General features: G+C 40.9%; 1 protein-coding gene and 1 long non-coding RNA gene across 4 annotated transcripts in view; one reads left to right on the forward strand and one right to left on the reverse strand.

Moving 5' to 3' along the window:
- Positions 1-5553: 5553 nt before the first annotated feature.
- LOC138066260 (uncharacterized) lies at positions 5554-8814 on the reverse strand. Its single transcript, XR_011139499.1, has 3 exons — positions 8732-8814; positions 7709-7860; positions 5554-6490 (listed from the first exon to the last, which is right to left on the reverse strand). It is a non-coding gene; the product is annotated as an uncharacterized lncRNA (long non-coding RNA).
- Positions 8815-9248: 434 nt separating this feature from the next.
- Positions 9249-19972, forward strand: part of CTDSPL (CTD small phosphatase like) — an 85090-nt gene continuing 74366 nt past the window's right edge. The window contains exon 1 of one of the 3 annotated variants that reach the window (XM_009669179.2): positions 9249-9813. In XM_009669179.2, the coding sequence (XP_009667474.1) occupies positions 9738-9813 (76 nt within the window). In that variant the 5' untranslated portion in view covers positions 9249-9737. The remainder of the gene's footprint in view (positions 9814-19972) is intronic. The other 2 variants (XM_009669181.2, XM_009669180.2) reach the window with 2 other exon arrangements.

The raw sequence follows: 19972 nt of genomic DNA on the forward strand, positions 1-19972 counted from the left end.
GAGCAGCAGGATTTCAGCCCTTTCTCTAAGGGTAGAGTTTAATTTCTCTAAATCAAAGCAGTATGGGTCAAGGTGTCTCTCCCAGAGCGCTTGCTGTTTTTCCCTTAGGATCAGGCAGTCTGTAAATACAACCCAACCCCACCAGCCTCAAACTCATCCTTATGGAGGCAGCTGAGAAGTTCCTAGGGAAGTCAAAACTCACCTTTCCCAAGAGGCAGTATCACCCCACGACCCAGACACTTCTACATGTAGTGGGAGCTACACAAACGCTTCCAAATAACAACCCACATGGTCACATAAACAGCAGCTAATGGAAGCCAAGTCAGCCATTTATCAATATATTGGCCAACATTGCTGTCTTAATTATTTCACCATTCTGGTAAAAGCTAATGCATAAAGAACTTTAATGGTGCATGGATCTTGGACAGGGCCTCCAGCCTCCAGTCAAGGGGAAATTTCACACAAAATGCCAGGCAGTTCAAAGTCTTCTCTGTGCGCAGATGGGAGCAGAGTACACTTCTGCTACACAGAGCTGCAGGATGACTAACCAGGGTCAAAGCATTGCCAATGATGCTTGGACCAAGCAAGTATTGTGATAGCGTTTTCCCATTAAATCATGGTCTCTGGACGCTAGTTTGGCTTGTACCCAGTATTATATATTCCCAATTGAACTTAATGCAAGTATGCAAGGAAAATGTTTCATTTACTGACCTGAGGGAAAGGGAAACGTGGAATAGCTTTCAAGTGGAGCTTGTCCTATGGGGGGAAATTGTCAGAGAACGTCAAGATGTTCATCTTGTAGCTGAACATTTGAAAGATAATCATGTGCAGAACACTTTATCCATGACAGGCAAGAAGAATTTGATTGGCTTGAGATAGCTGTACTTCATGGGTTGATCTTTCAACCGAGATGAAGAAACAATTAATTGAACTAATGGAGCATATCAGCCTCCAGAGTGCTCAACACTCCGCCATTGTGTGAACTCTGTCATTCTGGCAGGCCTGCCTACATGTCTTCACCAAATAATTGCGCAATCTACTTGCTTCCACTTACAGCCATATCTTTGTTAGCTGTAAATGACAGCAATGGCAGTCATTAAATTCGTGGCTTGGGACAGCCTTTAGGTCGGGAATGGCTTATGCAAAGAATGCGAGAATCCCAGTTCAACTGTACTCTGCTGGGATGGTGGCTTCAAAATAAACAAGCAGAGACTTCCCACTGACCCAGGGACACAGCGTGAGTTACATTTTTACGCTTGGCTCCTTGTTAACAAAACCTCGCACTGCAGTTGCATGAGGCAAGAGTATACATTCTGTGAGTCCTTTGTGTTTGCTCACAACGCTGAGTTCTCTCATCCCAGTGGGCCGTTCAGTGCTTCTGTTTCTGATAGGTGGGCAATAGGACCATAAATTGTGGACTTTGTCCATCTTTTGGGAGCAGAGCACAACTTTTCACATAATATCCCTTCTTGTGACTTTACCGGGCTGACTTTCAAGATCTCAGAGGACAACTCCATCTTAAACTGAAAAGGTAGCAGACTGGGTAAACAGCCCTGCCAGAAATTGCCTGCATAACCATGGTTAAATTAGCCTCTCTGTGTTCAGTTTTCCATGTGGAATTATATTTTCTTCCTCCAACGCTGAATCCGTCTTTTCTACTTATACAGCAAATCTTTCGCCTGTGGATCACTTCTTACTACTTATTTATACAGAGTCTAGCACAGTGGGGGACTAATTTTAACAGGGATGTCTAGGCATCTTGACCTCACAGATATTTTTATTAACTTCAAATTCATTCCTTTCCTAGCTGTCATACTTAAATGCATCTTCCTGAAGCACAGACCTTTCTGTTACTTACAGAGATTTATCATGCAACCTGCTTTATGGCCTTTTTACTGGCATAGAACTTTTACAGGGTAAAAGAGTAGGATACTACTTCTTCACAGGATTTGGGGATAGTTACTGTCTCCTAGTTTGAGGGCTGCCAGGCACCAGTCAAGCAGCAGCACCTACTTAGCTTTGCATAGTCATGAAAGCAAAGTTATGTGGAACTCCTGGTGTCCACTAGACTCCTCTTCATTAGGCACATGGCAGAAAGAACTACTGGAGAAGAGAACAATACTATTTCCAAGTACAGTCATAGAAACTCTTTAAATGTTCTCTGCTTTTCCAATACCTAAAGCTCCCTCCCCAATAAATGCCACTACGTTTGTTTGCAGCTCTCCAGCAACAAGGTGCTGAAGATCACCTCACATTTTAAATGCACTCCTGGGAAATTCTCTAGAGGCCAGACACTAGGACTGAAATGTTGACAGTTGTTATAAATTTTTCCTTAAGGATTCTCTATTTCCTGCCTTTACTGTTGTACATTTTCCTTTCCTTTACCTTACTGCTTCCTCCATCGACCCTTCCCCCTCTTACTTGTTTACAGAATTCGTATGTGCCTAAGGCTCCCTTCTGTTGTCTTCAGATACTCTCTCCTCTTTTTCCTCACTCAGGCCTACCTACTCTGACTCCCTTTACTTTACTCTAAGCTGTACAGACCGTCCCGAAAAATCATAAATATTCTTATATATTCTTGACGCTCTGATGATGTTCCACAAGCAGCCATGTGAACAAAATTTTGACAACACAAACGTTCGCAGAACGGCAAGTAAGCAGAGCTCCAAAGACTTCAAAGAGAACGTGTGGTTTTCATGCTAGCGATTTTTGTGGTAGTCATTCATTGCAGGTTAGGTCTAGCAATGGTCTTAACCAATCAAACTTTGCTTTCCAAAGGGAGCCCACAATTAAACACTAAGGCCCAACAGAGTCTCAATGATGATGCAATAATGTGTTCTCAGGTACTTTTCTAGGCACAAGGCCAAAAGCTAAGTTACTATTTATGTAATTTGAAATGAATGGCATAAAATTATGCACTGAGGGGAATTTCTCATTGCAATTCTTAATTGTTTTGACTTTATTTTTCCAACAGTCAGCAGGTTTTTCTTCGGAGAAGTGCTTTTTTCTTTTGAAATTAGATAGCTGCTTACCATGACTATCAGTTTATTCACATGATTAGACATTAGCATTTACAGGATGTTTCATGTTCCTCACTCTTCTTCTTCTGTTACTCAGTAAGGCCAAATTATATTACCTTTATTCACACTATTGCTTTATTTCAAAGCTACACTGATGGTTTCAATACAGTGACTCCTAGAATAAATTCCTACTTCCGTGTGCCACGGTGACCTGAATCTTTCTCTATGATGCATTTCTTATCCAGGATTTCACCATACCGCAAGCAAGCACTTTCACATAGCTCATCAACTGGTTCCCCCAGAACCCGTAGACAGATACCTGCCCATGTTTACTGTGCTTAAATGGAAAGCATAACTTTGTCACTAACAAGACACGTGCCTGTCTCTGCTGTGATTACTTTCGCAATCTCGTGATGTCTCTATCGGTAAAAATGGTATTTGTTGGGCTGTTTCAAGGAAGCAAGTTTTATATATGCTTATGGTTGTGCTGGTCCATGGCTCACTGAATCGTATCACATCAACATTCCCCACATTTTGGGGCTAAAATGTAAACTTTCAAGTTCAGCAATTGAATTAGGAATTCAGAACTGCCAGTAGGAACCTTTAGAAACATTGAGTATGAACTTCTTAGAAGTATGGAAACATCATGTACCTATCCTCTCTCCTTCCAGGGAAAGTCCAGCCAGTTCGGCAGATTGCTTTGCAGTGCACTAGGCAGAACTTAGTTACCGAGCCTCGTCACGGAAATCTCTTGGGACATTCTTAAGTCTAAATCACAGAGCAAAATCAACAGCTTACCAATCATGCCACAGAAAGAATACCAAGAGTGCAAAGTCAAATCCTTTAAAGTTATGGAACGCCAGAGTTAAAGTGATCATAACCAAGTCTGGAAAGGACAAGCTACTACACTTGATGTTACATAGCCTCAGGGGAACGTACAGTAACTGGTTACCCCAATGTCCTATAAAGTCTAGTCCCAGGCCTTCCACAGTTGCTATTAATCGGACTTATAAACAGCCAAGGAACCATAACATGAGATTAGCTGTTATTATACCTGTTTCACAGATAAATTATCTGACTACTCGTAGAACTGAAATGGAAACGAGGTCTCTACAGCCATATCAGCAGAAGCACTGCTGCAGGATGCTGAAGAACTGTGTGCTCATAATGGGTACGCAGCTTTAGCCTATTCCATTGCTGCGCTCACATGAAACAAAACGTATACGCAAAAGTGAGGTCTTGCTACTGTTATCATGTATCCACGATGGTCCCTTGATGATGCTAGGTTCCCATCTCTCCTCTCTGACCAACAGCTGTATCAGCAGAAAGCAGCGCAGATATGCATCTTTATATAACGTGGATATATCACCTAAGGCTGTAGACAAGCAATTACGCTACTTGAAGCAGCTTTTGCCTCCTAAATGCTTGTTTCTGGCCTTCTGCTTTAGATTATTGCCTTTGTAGTTTGAAAAATTCAGAGGAGAAAGCCCTAATCTGTTTTACTCAAGTTAAAGAATTTAAATGGACAGCTTGAGTCAGCTAGTTTTGCCTGAGTGGGAGTCGCCTTACAAACCTCTCTGCCAGTTGAATTCTGGTGGCAGCTCATCTCCAGCTCTAAGGTGCTGATGAGCACCTTAGGGCAGTAGGAGACTGTTTAAACTTGAATGTCTGAAGCAGATGTGACTAGCCCACACAGTGAATGGGAGACTTTGACTGAAAATGTCAGAACATGATTCAACTGTTTGCTAAAAAAGCACAGGCCTATCATTAACAATTAGGGAAGACTGGATATGTCATTTGTAGGTCACCAGGTGATGATACAGAGCCTTCTGTCTGTAGGTCACCAACCTGAACAACCAATTCAACACTAAAACTACAGGCAGGCCTTTTAACTATATGTTTGCTTCACATTAGGTTGAATGCTTTTCAGATATTGCTTCTCATGTGGGTATCTAGCATGTGGCAAAATCAGGCCTCATCTTAGTCAGGTCCCTTAATCGAAGTTTCTGGAATTAGAGCATACAGGGAGTCTGGGTTGAACATAAACTATTAATGCCAGTAAAAGCCCGGTTACTTTGTGTTTGGTGCTAATTTAACCCAAATTAAGGACATACCTTTTCTGCAATCATATGTACCGGGAATGGCAAGGAGAATTAAAAAAAAAAAAAAAAAAAAGAGAGAGAGAGAGAGAGAAACCAGAATTTGCAATGTCATTTTTTTCCCTCAAATCCATTATTAGGGAGCGGGGAGGGAGATAATTTGCGTTAGTTTCTGAAGGTGAGTTTCATGATTTTGATCTTTCTGGGATTCACAGCACTACTGATTCCTCCAAAACAACTCAGCCTGACACAGACAATGCGTAGTGTTAAGGTTAGGTTTAGTTATAGCTGACTGAGAAAAAAGGTATTTTAAATAGAAATTGTTATGCACCTGTTATCTGCAATAATACTAAAAGCAGCCGCTTTCTTATGATTGATCTGATTCTTATGACTTTTTTAATCCTTCTGCGGCAGGACAATAATATCCCGTAAATGACAGTATTTCTGGTGTTTTCACATTTATTTTTGTCTTTACATAAAGAAATAAACACATTGTATTCAAATGCACGAAATCTTTGGAACTCACAACTTTTGGCAAAACTGGAAGGGATCAAATAAGCGCTACTTTAACAAGTTCTGATACGTACATGCACGTGGATTTCGAAAGGGAATATATATATACTACATTTTACTTTGGTGAAAGCAGAGCCCCAGTACACTTATGCTATACTGTTTTCTCAGCAAAATATCTCATGTGATATCAAATAGGTCACCGTGCAGAAATCACAGTTATGTTTCAAGTAGATTGGGTTAACTTCATGAACACATCATAAAACGAGAACTCTATAACTTTCTATTGATACTGTTTCACTATTGCAATTTACCATTGCAATGGCACTATTTAGGAAACAATGAATGGACTGCAATGATATAATTAAGGGATAATCTCCATCGCTGTGAAGTATATAAAGCAATAAACAGCTGCCAAAATAGATTAATAGCTGAAGTGAAGTTGAGGCATTTAATCAATCTAATAAACCATTTATTGCAAGAATATAGTGTCTTACACTAACTATGAAGCATTTATCTTACTGATACAAACTGCACTATTTTCCTTTCTTTAGGCTATAATATCATGAGACCTTGATTGTTCCTCCATTAAAGTCAAGGGTAAAACTCCCATTGTGGGCCCAGGGTCAATCCTTCACTGAGCTGACATCAATGAAAATAAATGCTTCCTTTTAATGTAGGACAGTTCTGCTAAAAACATTTTTTTCCCTATTATAAAACATCCCACGGCATTGAAAGGGGTACACATTCTAGTGGCAAGGACAAATGTCAGGAGTCATGATGAAAATCTGGATCTCCTACTAGCTTGAACTGCAATTTTGAGCCAAGTACTGTTTTTTTTCAGTGCCTCCAATCCCTGATCTGCAAAAATGGAGATGAAACCATTCAGTTATTCTACGGAATTAGTTAGGAACGATACATAGAAGATACTGTACACACTTCAGAGTATCTCTAAGTAAAAGCAGAAAGGAAACAACATAGATTGCTCTTAATTCCGTTACACCAGTCTTGTAACCAGTAAAGAAATGGGAGTGACAGGAGGGAGGCTGGACAACACTGGTTAGAGGAAGAGACCTCTTTCCCCCCTACACCGAAATAAGTACCAAATTCCTTAATAAAAATGAATAAACAGCTAGGTGTCGTGACGGAGTTTTACAGTGTAAGATGGAAAATAAATCTTACGAATATTTAAAATGTACACAATACATTTGCTCAAGGTATTATATTGTTTGTGTATGTGTGTGGTTTTTTTTTTTGTCAGATGTTTTTATCTCCTTATCCCTGCACAGAAAAGAAGCATTAGAGCTCACGTTCTCCTAGCACAGCTTATAATTGCTCTTTCCTTGCAAGGATATGAAAGATGTTTTTAGTGCTGGATGATTCTTAAATTTACTCTGAAACAACATCTTTCTTTAACGCTAGTAGGAAGCTACTTTGTTTTTATCCTAGGTGAAATGTTGACACAGAAACTCTTACCAAAAAGTAACAAAGGTACGAATTTATTGTTTCAGCAAAAGCTCCTATGCAAATTAACCCTCAGATAATTAAAAATGCCTCCAGTGCCTGGGCAGGTAAAAGATCAAGCATTCGCTGAGTTACAACATAGCTAATGCTGGGATAACGCTTCGAAATGGTTTAGAGCAGGAGCTCACAACCTTTTCAGGAAACAGAACCAATTCCATCAGCCAGCCTGTACTAACTTCTGTTCCTCTGGGCACAATCTAACCGATAGAGAGCTGTTTGCAATGGCAAGACTTTTGTCTGGAGAAGCCAAAGCTAAACAGCAGGTTCAAACTTGCACAATTGAATGCAATGCAAGCAGTGGCATTGCACTCATTCCCTGTGCAAGGGTTTGTCATAAGACTAGGACGGGCAAACCTAAAATACAAGTCCCAGAAACCTGCAATACTGGAATCTCTGCACATACTGCTGCTTAAGGAGTGCTAGCTTTGTGAGAAAAAATACATCTAAATTTCAAAGGAGGGTTTTTCTCTTTTTTTTTGCACTAAGATGAATGCAGCAACTTGCAGACACACAGCAAAACGTTTAAATATGCGTTGACTGTAGGAATATACTTACTGAGAGCGAAACAAGTCTGCAGAGTTTTAAGTACTTTTCCTCAGGAACTAGCGGCGGTACTACCGTAGACGAAAAATTCCTCGAGGCAGGGCCTGTTCTCTCCTCTTACAGTAAGGCACCACAAGGAGAACGGCTACTTGCTGTTGCTAGAACTAAACACAATGGTCATTTCTGCAGCCTGGCTTGGCAGCTGAATTAGCATACTTTTGCCACTGTTACTTGAAACTATCCAGAGCCATATACGTATGACTCTCTCTCTATACACACACACACACACGTGTGTGTTTAGAGGAAAAGAGGTAGTTGTAGCCAGTATTACACAAATTCATATTGCCTGGGTCCGTGCCAGTGACAATAAAGTTTTCCCCAATTAGTTAATGGATTTCAAAAGGATATCTGCCTTCTTTGTAGCAGGATTGTTACACAGGCTTGTAATACACGTTAAGAATATCCTTTTTCCAGGATAGAAGTCGGGTAGCTACGTTAAACACCTAATACGCGCTCTTAGAGGTTTTCTCTCCCAGCTTTACACTCTGACATCCACGTAGTCTGCGCTTCACCAGCACCTGAGAAAACATCCCTGCCCCCCTCCACCACATCTTCTCCCCGGGGGCGCTTATAAACCCGCTCCGTGAGGAAAGCGGCCCCCCCGCTCGGCGAGGTGAGGTGAGCCCTGCCCGGGCGCGGACGGCGGGGAAGGGGCGATGCGGCGGGGTCGGCCCGCTCCCGCCTCGCCGCGGCCCACAGGCCGCAGCCCCTCAGCGCCTCGACGGCCCTCACAAGCGGCCGTTGGCCTCGCCCCGCCCCCTTCACCTGCGGGCCCCGCCCCTTGCCCCTCGGCCCCGCCCACCCGCCTGGCCTACATAAGCAGCCCTAAGGCGGAAGCCTTTTGTAAGCGGCAACAATAGTGCGCGCCCCCCCCCCCCCCCCACTCCTTCTTCTTGCCGCCCCCACAGGCGCCGCGGCCCCGCCCCCCCCAGCGCGCGGCGGCGGCGGCGGCGGCGGCCCCGCCCCCTTGTTTACCGCGCGGCCGGCCCGGGCGCTGCCCGCGCCGCCGCCTCCATGTTGGCGGGGCGGGGCGCGCGGCGCGGCGGGCCGCGCGGGAGGCGGGGCCGCCGCGCCGGGCGGGCTGACAGGCTGCGAGCGCGGCGGCGGCGGTGGCGGCGGGTTGTGGCGCAGCGCGGGGAGCGCGGCCCCTTTCTCCTCCCTTCCGCCCCTCGCTCCGCGCTTCCCTCGGCGGCGGCGGCAGCGGCGACCCGCGACCCGGGGAGGAGGAGGAGGAGGAGCGGGGGGGAGGAGGAGGAGGAGGAGGAGGGCCGGGTGTCGCGGCGCGGAGCCCGCGGCGCTGCCGGCGGGGGGTGGGGGGAGGGCGGGCCGGGGCGGAGGTGTGAGGAGGGGGGCGCGGGGATGAGATAAGCGCGGCGGCGGCTGGGCCGGGGGGGGGTGGGGGGCGCGGGCGGGTCTGGTCGGTGCCTGTCGCCGCCGGGGGAGGGGGGGGGGGTATGTAGGGAGCGGGGCCGCGCCGGGGGGGGACGCGCTCGGGGGAGGCCCCGCGGGGCGGCCCTAGGTGGATGCCGGGGGGGGCGTGAAGCGGGAGGAGAGGCGCGGAGCGGCGCGGCGCGCCGGGGGGGGGCGCTTCCCCCGCCCGTGGAGCGGCAGACGGCTCCTTCGGGGTGTTTTTTCGGGCGGAGGGGGCAGCGCTACCGAGAGTTTCCCGGAGGAAGGCGGCGGCGGGGGGGGGGTGCGTTGTTTTGGGGGCCGGTCTCGCCTTTCCTCCCCCCCCCCCTTTCCCCCCCCCCCCCGCCTCCGCGGAGAATCGGCGCCTGGAGGCGGCGGCGCTACCGGAGGGGCCCCGGTGGCCCCCCACCACCACCCCGCTTGTGGCTTCGTTCCTGCAGGAGGTGTTTTTTTTTTTTTTTTATGCAAATCTGCGTATTGATTTTTTTTTAAAACAAACAAACAAACAAATCCACGCACACGAGCCTGCCTCTGGGAGGGAAATAGCCAGGTGAAATCTCACTCTGTTTCCATGGACAACCCGTCCATTATCACCCAGGTGACTAACCCCAAAGAGGAGGAGATCCTGTCCTGCACTCAGGATAAAGGTGAGCTGCCTTCGCCGGTGATTCTCTAGAAATCTACTTAAAAACGCACGGAGTTAACAACTTGCCGCCTTTGGCTACCGTATCCTCCTTTTGCTAGAGAGGAGTAGAGCAGGGCTTATTTTTCGTGGGATGCAAATGTTTGCCTGCAGACCTCTGAAACTGCTTGCTGGATGCAACTAGGAACTTGTTACGGTGTTTAAATATGAAGTTTAACCGACACTAACTTAAATAAAATATGACGTTTCTGAGGAGTGCTGATGTAACTTCTCTAAGGTTGTCGCTTGGCCGTTGGTAGGGTGCTCCGGAGGGAAGATAGCTGGGTTGGATTCGTTAGAAGGTTTTGAAATCTTGGCTTTGAAGAATTCTTTTGCTTCCCTGCCCTTTGGAAAAAGGGATTCCTGATTTCTCTCCTTGTCCTCGTCTCTGTTTTCCCCTGCCTCATATTTAAGAATTGGTCTGCATGGCTTTTAGTTTTTGTTGAAGGATTGAGCCTCTGAAAGAAACGTGGGCTGCTGCTTTTAGAAGTAGGAAGTGGAAACTCCTCTGCAGAAAAATAGTTGTTGCTTGTGCATAACATCGCGTTTCGGTTGTATTTTGCTTACTCCAAAATAAGATGAGTTAAGGCTGGCCAGAGGAGCTGCTGCTTCTGGAAAGTCTAACCACTGACAATTGCCCTTAACCTCATTTCCTTTTGGAAGGTTAGAGGGTCTTGGACCGTAGGTGGTTGTGTCCTCATGGATAGCGATGAGCAGTGCTGGATGAGTGAAGGGTACTGCGTAAGTGACAGGGTTCAAAAATCTGTGACTAATCACAAACAATTTCCAAGAACTTGAAGTTATTTGTGTATTGAGTTGTCTGCTTTGTTATGGGCAGTGCTGGTTTAAAAAAAGAGAAAAGAGCAAAAATTGCTTGTGTGTGAAAACAGGGTATATGGTGATATTGTCCGGTAGAGATGGCAGTAGACCTCCAAATGGTCTTCTAAAAACGATAGACTGGTATCTCTCCCCCTAAATTCCAGTGCTTTTAATATCCAGAAAATAACTTCCATTTTTGTGTAGCCCATCTTGTAAATACTGAAGGAAGGCTGCATAGTTAGAGAAGTTGCTCCCTCTTTCATTTGAAAGTGACAGTTATAATCAAAGTCTGCACGTAAAATGACTGTCTTCTGATCCAGTGAATGCTAACTGCAAAAGAACTGTGGAGATGGATTTTAAAAAAAATTGTGCCGGTAAGGGATGGGGAGTTATTTCAACTAAAGATTGTTTTTCTCATTTGGTGTAGGAGTGCTCACACAAATCTTCTGTTGTATCACATAGCGCTACGCTGTGAGGCCTTGTTCATCTTGAGAGATTTCTGATATTTTTCTCTGTTTTGGCAACATCAAACATGGGGTAGGCTACACTGAATAAAGGTACCGATGCTGTGCACATGATGTTCTGTAAGACCTGTTTTGGAGTAGACTTTCATGCTACAGCGCTCAGATGTTGCTAGGGTCTTAAAGGCCTATATTGTGAAGTGCTTCATTGATACTGTTAGTAGTTAGTTGAAATTTTAGTGGTTTTTAAAAGAAAAAGCTAATTGACACAAATAGAGGAAAATCTGACAGTTTGAAATAAAGAGTAAGCATCCACATCAAACAAGTGTCTCCAAATCCTCGGTACAGTGAGCTACACTGTGTAGGAGAAAAAAAAGCATATAACTTGCATAACTATGCAGTAACTTGCATAATATGCATTGTATTCTTGCTATTGGTTTGTCTGTGTTAGGGAGAAAATCACGATGATCTTAATTGCATAGTAGGGGCTTTTTAAACTGCATGTAAGCAAGAGTGGGCTGAGGAAGGGTGGAAGAAGGGGAGTCAGAGTTTAAAAAACAAGGAAAAACCTAGCATGATCTTAATATAGAAGGTAGACTAATTTTTTGTGTGTGAGGCCTTTTTTTTTTTAATTAAAGTACATATTTTAGATTTGACTTTCTTATTTCATAACATGATAATACATGCTCTGTATTGAGACTCTCTCAAATCATTCCAGAGGAACTTTCACAGAAGGAGAATTGTAAATCTCTTGCTTCCTGGGCTCTGGAATGAGGACACTGACTGTTCGTACCCCTTCTGCTATAGGTTTCCCTCTGCTCAAGATACTGAGCTTGTGGAAAATGCATTTTGTACCTACCTTAGTTTTGTGACTGCCTACCACGTCACTCACTTTTCTCTTATATTTCCTAAGAGTTCTAGCAAAGCTTTTGGATACGATGTGCTATAAGCGAGCCCAAAGCTGAGATGGTGAATATAGTGATGGAAGGGATTTTAAGGTTCTTAATGGAAGACTATGATGTTTAAAGTGGGCGTTTGTCACTTATTTAGATTAAACTGAATGCATTCATACAAAATGGCTAACAACTATATTGGGGCAAATTAACGAGTGGTTTAACCTAGTACAAGTATTATTTGGATTTATGTTCTGTAATTTTGTAACATAATAAATTACAACAGCACTGTGCTATGTGAGCAAAGGCTGTGCAGTTTAATGAAAACCTGCTTTTTTCCCTATGAGTTTAGGATTTGGCCACAAAAACATATTCTAAAATACCAAATATCATGCAGTGGCATCAGGACTCAGGGTTTTCTTAAGATCTTGGCGGGCTCCTGATGGTGTTTCTTGTGTAAGTTCAACTTTTTCTTGCTTTTAAGCTAAAGAAAAGCAGCTTTACAGTAGCTGAGCAAGTGCAAAATACTGCATGCATGTCACTTTTTTTTTTAAGATTTTTTTTTTTTTTGAAGCTTTTAATCAACCATGAGTTGAGCATTTACTTTTTTTTTTTTTTGGGGGGGGGAGATGTTTGTGTTGTGAAGGAACTTAACATACAGTCCATGCTTTTACCCAATTACTATGTAAGGATGCATATCTGTCAAGATATAAGGCCTGTTTTCTCATAGTCATGGGGCAGTTACGTTTTCAGGTAAAGATTGTGCTTTACAAATAAAAATATTGTCCAAATATTTTCTTGCTAATCCAGATGTGTTAAAAGTGAGCTACTGAGATAAATGAAGCTGTGACAACTTATTAAGGGGCAAGCTACTAATACTAAGATGGAATTGTGAATGAATTTATTTCTAACAAATACTTTAAAATTTCAAAGGTGAGAGGAAAAGAAAAAACAGATCTTACTGTATGAACCGTTCCCTGATATGTTGCCACATGGTGGTGCACTGTATTTAGTTGTCTGTCAAAATGAAGGTTGAGCATGGAAAGTTGTTACAGTCGTATTTTATTATTATTGCTATGTTTGCTCTGAAATGTGTGCGGTGCTTATGCTCCTCGATGATTCTGCTCCCTACCTATGTTGTTAAGTTAGTGCTGGGAAATAGAAACTTACTCATACTATACTAGTTGGAAACAATGTATAGCTAATAAAAATCTTTTAATCAGTAAGTTAATAAAGATTTTAATTCTCTGTTAGTTTTTAAGTAAGGAAAATAGCAGTTCTTCACAGAAATATGTCATGGTCGTTTGGCACTTTTGGAAATTTGAAGCATTAACAAGATTTGTAACTTGAAATTAAAATGGAGACGTAAGTATGTGAAAAAGAATTTTTTTTATACCAGTGATAAATGTGAGCAATTAAAAAAAAAAGTGGAAATTTGAATCTCAGCATAATCATTTTTACAGATAAAATCAACTGTTTGTTTTATAATGAAATTACTTATTAATCAGTTGAACAGTGACCTTTAACGTACCAGTTAGATCTCTTGAAAACAGAATAACAATGATAGGTCTCTGCACAGAGTATAATGTAGACAGTGTAGTAGATGGGTAGTAGTGTAGTAGACGGGTAATAGGCAAGCAGTCCAAATAAGTATGTTTTCTTTTTTTTTTTTTTTTAACCTACATGCTTTATTTTGATCATCGTCACTGATATAAGCTCTGGGCTGTTTGCAGGTTCATAACTAAGTTGTAGGGTAATAATATTCCAGTCCTTTCGGAGTTAACAAATGCTCAAGATTGTGGTGCTTAGTCTTCGCTCTTCAGATACATCTTTCCAAACTTTCTGTAAAATTTGAATGTCAGCTGAGCACCTCTCTTCATTTACTTGAAATAAGTGCATATTTGTTGTCTCTATGAAAACGTGTTTTCTTGTGCAGTAAAGCATTTGAAAAAAAAGGGATAATGGTTTAGATTCCATTTTTTTCAATATTTTTAATAAATAGTGTAATCCTTCAAGGGTGTTTTCACAAAAACGCAGGCTTTTTTGCCTTCCCTTCTTGGAAACAAAATTGAAAAACACAACAATACAAACAGTGTTTATGATCATTTGAAATAGGAAGTGCTTAGGATCTTAAATTGAAAGCATATCTCTAGAATGCAACCAAAGTAAGTGTCTTTAATGCTATCTTCAAGAAAACACGTTTTGAGAATACACAAAAAATATTTAGAGTAATCCTTTATTTGTCATTAATTCATCAGGATTTTAACCACTTGAACATTTGAAGGTGCATTAATGCTCTTGAGACATCGTCTCAACACATTTTTATAATACTAGCTACAATAGTTGCACTTTAAAAGTAACATTGAAAAATGAATGTGGAAGCCACTCCAGGATTACATTGGAATGTGAATTCCATGCAGAGGGTGAAGTTTTAAATCATTAACTAATGACATAGTTGTTACATGAAACCAGAGTAACCGTAGGGTTGGTTTTATATTCCAGGGTGACTGTAGCAACCTGTAGTAACCTAAGATTTGATTTAAGGTAGCAGTTAACAAGCTAAAGCGTACTGGCAGTGAAGTGAATGGTAATTTGCGTGAATTTCTAATATTCTGTCAGTAAGCTACAGCATTATCATTTCTTTCTGACTGCACATGTTATCTTGATTTCATATTTGTTTTAATGCAGTGATTTAACCTAATGTTCAGAAGTTTAATACACCTTTAAAAAATAACAAAGTTGACCTGTATGTTGTCAGTTGAGTATTCAGAAATGTGAATGGCAACACCCTTTTCAGAGATAATCAGTACAGTGTAGGATGATCGATGCTATGCTTCATCCTTCAATATTTAACCTGAACGTTGCAAATAAGCTCCCAGGTAACTTGTGTACGTTTGGTTCTTAAAAAAAAAAAAAAAAAAAAGAAGAAGTGCTGAGAAAGTGAAAGTTAATAGAAATGAAACTCACTTGTTTTGTTCCATGTTGTTGAAAGAAATTATACATATTGCATCTTATGGTAGACAGTTTCAACTATGGGAAGCTTATTTTTCCATCATGTAACTCTTAATTTATGAATGTTACTGTCTTGTAGAAGTCATTTTTCAAATATGAAAATGGTTGCAAATTAATACAAGCCCACGCATTTTGTATATGTCATGTCTTAAATATTCACTCTGTAAGCAAGTATATCTTTAATTTCTCATTGGCAGAGTTGTTGGCCACGACCGCCATGGTTGATGCTTTCCCTAAAAAGCAGTATTGCAATTGTCATTGAAAGTTCAGTTTCAGGCAGTCCTAGATATGTAAATGTTAACTCTGGGACTGAATTTGTCCATTACTCATCTCTACCTTACGGAGAATTTGTTTGAGATAATTCCCATGGAATACTTTGCATTATATTTCAAGTGTTTTTGTCCACAGGATTTAGCTTTTTTTTTTTTTTTTTTTTTTTTTTAAAACAGGAAAAGCAAAGATAGATGGAAGTATAGCACTTCCTAGGGTCTAACTCTCTAAATTCTTCCTTAAATTTTACCCACTGTGTATCAATAGTGGAAGATGTGGCTAGATCCATCCTCTTCCTCCTCCTCCCTACCCTGAGGATGTACATTGCTGGGAGAGAAGCTAGGAATGTGGTTAAGGGATATATGGAGAACTGCTAATAAAACTACTAAGTGAGCCTATTTAGATGTTTAAAGACTAAGTCTAAATTATTAGTGAAGATTGATTACTGTTAGGTTCCTCTTAGGAAAGGACACCTGGCTGAAAAATCTCATGGAAATACTCAGTATCATCTCTTAAGTCTTCATGTGGCTACTCTTTTGAATGACACTGAAACAAGATTTTTTCGGCGCTGGTCTTCCTGGCTGGGGCGTTCAGATAGAATGACATGGTAGTGCAGGGAAATGCTGTGCAACTATGATTTTAAGTCTTGCTGAGCTTCCAAAGCTTCTTGTAAGGGACTGGGGAGAGGTACAGAAGAAAGATGTCTTTTGTACTGCAATGTAGTCAGAGACATTTTTAAGAGTTCAGTGTTAGGAATATTCTATAAATTCTATTTTTACTGGAGATTGATGGGAGCTTTTTTTTTTTTTTTTTTTTTTTTTTAAACTTGGAGAAGTCAGGGCCTAAAGTTGACAAAGTTGTGACAAATAAGGAAAGCATAAGTAGTGCCTAAGTAGATTAGAGTAAAATTCTGTTCTAAGTGGCCTCCTGTGATATAATTTGGCCTTTTTATTTTTCTAAAATGCTTACTATAAGACAAAAAGAATTTGTAAACCCGAGTTACATATAGTCCGAGCCTTTCAGGACCAGTTCTTTGTGATGTGAATATTAGTGGTAAAAAATGCTAGCTTTGGACAAATGGTTAGAAAATGTTCTGTTCGTGGTATGGGTTCTCCAGAAAGCTTGTAGGCTTTTTAAGCTGTTTTTATCACAGCTGTCACTTAAAAAAAAAAAAAAAAAATTACTTCTCTTCTGAACATTGATTAGTGTAATTAAAGCTTGAAGAGGCAAGAGATAACGTGGGCTCTATTTTGTACAGAAGAGGAACTGCAAATGAAGGCTGCCTGATCTATCAAAACCTATGTATGTTACCTTTTAAAAAGTTTGTAAAAATTCACGACAGTGTTCTGTAGGAAACAAGTACCTGATGAATCTCAGCTTGAAGTTCCAGTATGTGTGTTGGTGATTTTGTTAAAATAATGTCCTCTCTCATGAGTAATTGGTCAGTCAGTTCTGTCACTTTGCCACCATTCCCCTGGCCCTGCTGCTGTTGTAGGGCCTCCTTGTTTTCTGGGTAGAAAGTGGTCTATTGATTTTTATTCATCCCATGCTCTCCCTCACCTGCTAAGGTCTCTCATTTCCTGAGTTGTAATTCAGGATTCCCAGCAGAATTAGGAGAAAAATGATTCTTGTTGTTTCCTTGTCTACTGTAATCGGCAGTAAAATTTTAACCTTCCTTGTTTATTTCAGGACGGAGCTTTGCAAATCCATCATCTCCCTCTGGTGTAGCACTCCTCCCCTGGCCTCTGGGAGTAAGAGGGAGAAAAAGGGAGACGTGTCCAGAGTTTGGGAATGAACTCTTAGCCTAACAGAACATTTTGGAGTAGATGGACTTTAGTTTAAATCTTCATAGCCATTAGAAAGGAGTTCTACTGCCACAACAGATGCTATTATAATGAGCGTGTGTAGAAGAATCTAGGCATGTTTCTCTGCAGGAATACTTGAGGAACTCTTGTAAATGTATGAATTTTACATGTAATTGTTCCAAGAATGCATTTAAGAATTTGCATGCAGTGCTTCTGTACTTCTTTCCACAAACCTGCTTTGCATATATATGCCAGAATATTTACATATTTGCTTTGGATACACATGCATGCACATACATGTGGTATTTGGGATCTTTGTAGCTATCAGAATGCTCTGGTAGAGTTAAAATGGTGGATACAGGCTTTGAAGTCCTTTTGCAGTTTAAAATTTGCTTGAATTATAAACTTGGTACATCTGGCGATTTTTGCTAGTGGTAGTTCAGATAAAAGTACTTTGCAAAGGAGTGATCAATACTGACACATTCCTAGAAAATATTTAATCGTTTATGCTTTCCTCAGCCAAGCACTTTGAAAGATTTAGTATTTACCACCTGGAGAAGAAAGGATATTTTAAGATTATAAAGAATCTCTAAAAGCTGTCACAAAATGGCTAGAAATTTTAAAGAAGGAGGCTTACGAGACTTCTAGTAAATAACAGCAAAACAAAAATTGATATATAAATTAACAATTCTATTAATAGAATGCATTTCAGAAGAAGCAGTTTAAACAAGTATTTGGTAGAGACTTTTCAAATGAACCCTTAGGCTTCTATATTTTTTTCTTACTCTCTCTCTTGATGTATGTTATTGTCTTGCATTTCTCTCCTCTGATCTTAGGTCTCTGGACTCCTAACAGCTGTTTCTTTTTCCTCTGATGATGCTCAGAGGTGTTAGGTACTAGTGGCTGTTTATGTCCTGGGATGATTCTGGTGTGAGAAAGTATGGGAGATGCTTGGAGACTGAGGCGGTATGGTGATGAGGAACCCTGAATCATAGTGGATGGATAGATGGCCCCTAGTCACTTGGCCAAAATGGCATAGGAGCTATCCGATAAGGAGAGATTTTCTTTTTTTTTTCTTTCTTTTTTTTTTTTTTTTACTCTCCCTAATCTAATAAAATAATGATCGAGGTCTTGTTTCTGAGGCAAGATCACCATTGCAATACAGTAGGAATGCTTTGGTTCTTAAGAAAGCTGAGAAATTTTTGCATTCTGTTTCCTTTGTGGCAATTGTCAAAAACCTTGAGTGGATATTCTGTTGTACTGAAAGGGAGGAGATGCGTGAAAAGTAACGATTAAAATAGAATAAGCGTGCCAGAGCTTTTCCCATGATATAGTATGACCTTTGGGATTAAAGGCAGAATATCTACTTTAGCTAAAAGGAAGTGTTTGCTTATGCACCACAGATAAGCATATACATATAAACTTTGAGAGGATATTGTTGCCAGAATAGTTTACCTGGGAACTCCTGAACAGGGTTAACTGACTTCAATTTGCGTTTATACTAATAAAAATAAAATTATGACGGTACTGATTGTCTTTCAGTGTATGAATTGGATGTCAACTCTCAGTAGGGAGAGAAGAGGGGAAAATCCTTTTGTGTAGTTACCACATGAGTATGACTAGTATCTGGAATTACATTTATTGTAAACTCTGACCAAAAGCTATCCTTTGATGGATATAAGCATGTATAAACATAGTGGAGAGAATCATCTTCTATCCCATAAGTTAGTTGTTGGCCAACTGCCAAGTCTTATGACTTAGGATATGAAACTGTTTTTGTTGAGAATCAGTTAGTTGAAAGTGACTTAAATTTTGGGGCTGGAAGGGAGGTTTATGTTGGTTGGGGAATTAAAAAAGAAAAGGAAAAAAGTACTGAATGCAATCTCTAGTGCAATTCATTTGCTAATTACACATTGACATAAATTGAAAAGTCCCAGAAGGAGGAGGGGGTTACAGCATAACTATAAAACGATTTGCATCTGTGTAGAGGTCTGTAAAGTGCTTATCCACAAAGGAACAAGATTTTAAGTGGGTTTGTTTAATCGGGTTTATCATGAGTACGTAGTTGTGGGACTCCTTTTTCTCACATTTTAGAATCCCTTGTCTTTCTGGAAGATTCCCTCTTGCTTTGAGATTAAAGATGTCTAGGAAGCAAGTATGGATAAATTTAATGAAGAACGAAAGTGAAACCTAAAGAAAGCAAGAAATCGTCTTTCCTAATTTTAGAGTGAAATTACTACTTAAATGTTTTTGGCTCTAAATTATGATGATAAAAGTGACAATTTCATGCAAACTGTTCCCAGAAATTCAAATGCCTTTTCTTTCTGCCCCTTAGAAATTTGAAACACTTCAACAAATTCTCGCTCTCTGTATTGAAAAGGATGATAACAACTTAATCACACTGCCTGTCCAACTTTAACTAGTTCTAGTACAAATAGCATCCGCTTTTAGTATTATGACAGGCTTATAGGGAGGGAAAAAAAGCAGACGTGTTAGTGCCCAACATGTTACTCTGCAATTGCTTCCACCTTTTCTTTTGCAAACACGCTATGACTGGAACAAGAATAAAAATTTGAACAAAACGGGAAATTAAACTTGGCAGTTTTAAAACTGTAATCCATTCAGGCCTCATTATTGTATTTACATACTGTACTACTGCTGCTGCATTTCATTATAAACTATTCTTTTAAGATCAGTCTGATCAAGGCAAGCGTGCTCAGAGCATATCGTTTTTAAAAATGGCACTACCTCTGCCATTTGGTAATCATGGATTATGTTTCATACCTTTAAAGCAAACAGCTGTTTAGTTTAGTTGTAATAATGAAATACTGTTTGTATCTCATATTATAAAGCTGTAGTATTAC

This window comes from Struthio camelus, chromosome 2 (assembly GCF_040807025.1).
Source record: "Struthio camelus isolate bStrCam1 chromosome 2, bStrCam1.hap1, whole genome shotgun sequence".
Classification (NCBI taxonomy): domain Eukaryota; kingdom Metazoa; phylum Chordata; class Aves; order Struthioniformes; family Struthionidae; genus Struthio; species Struthio camelus.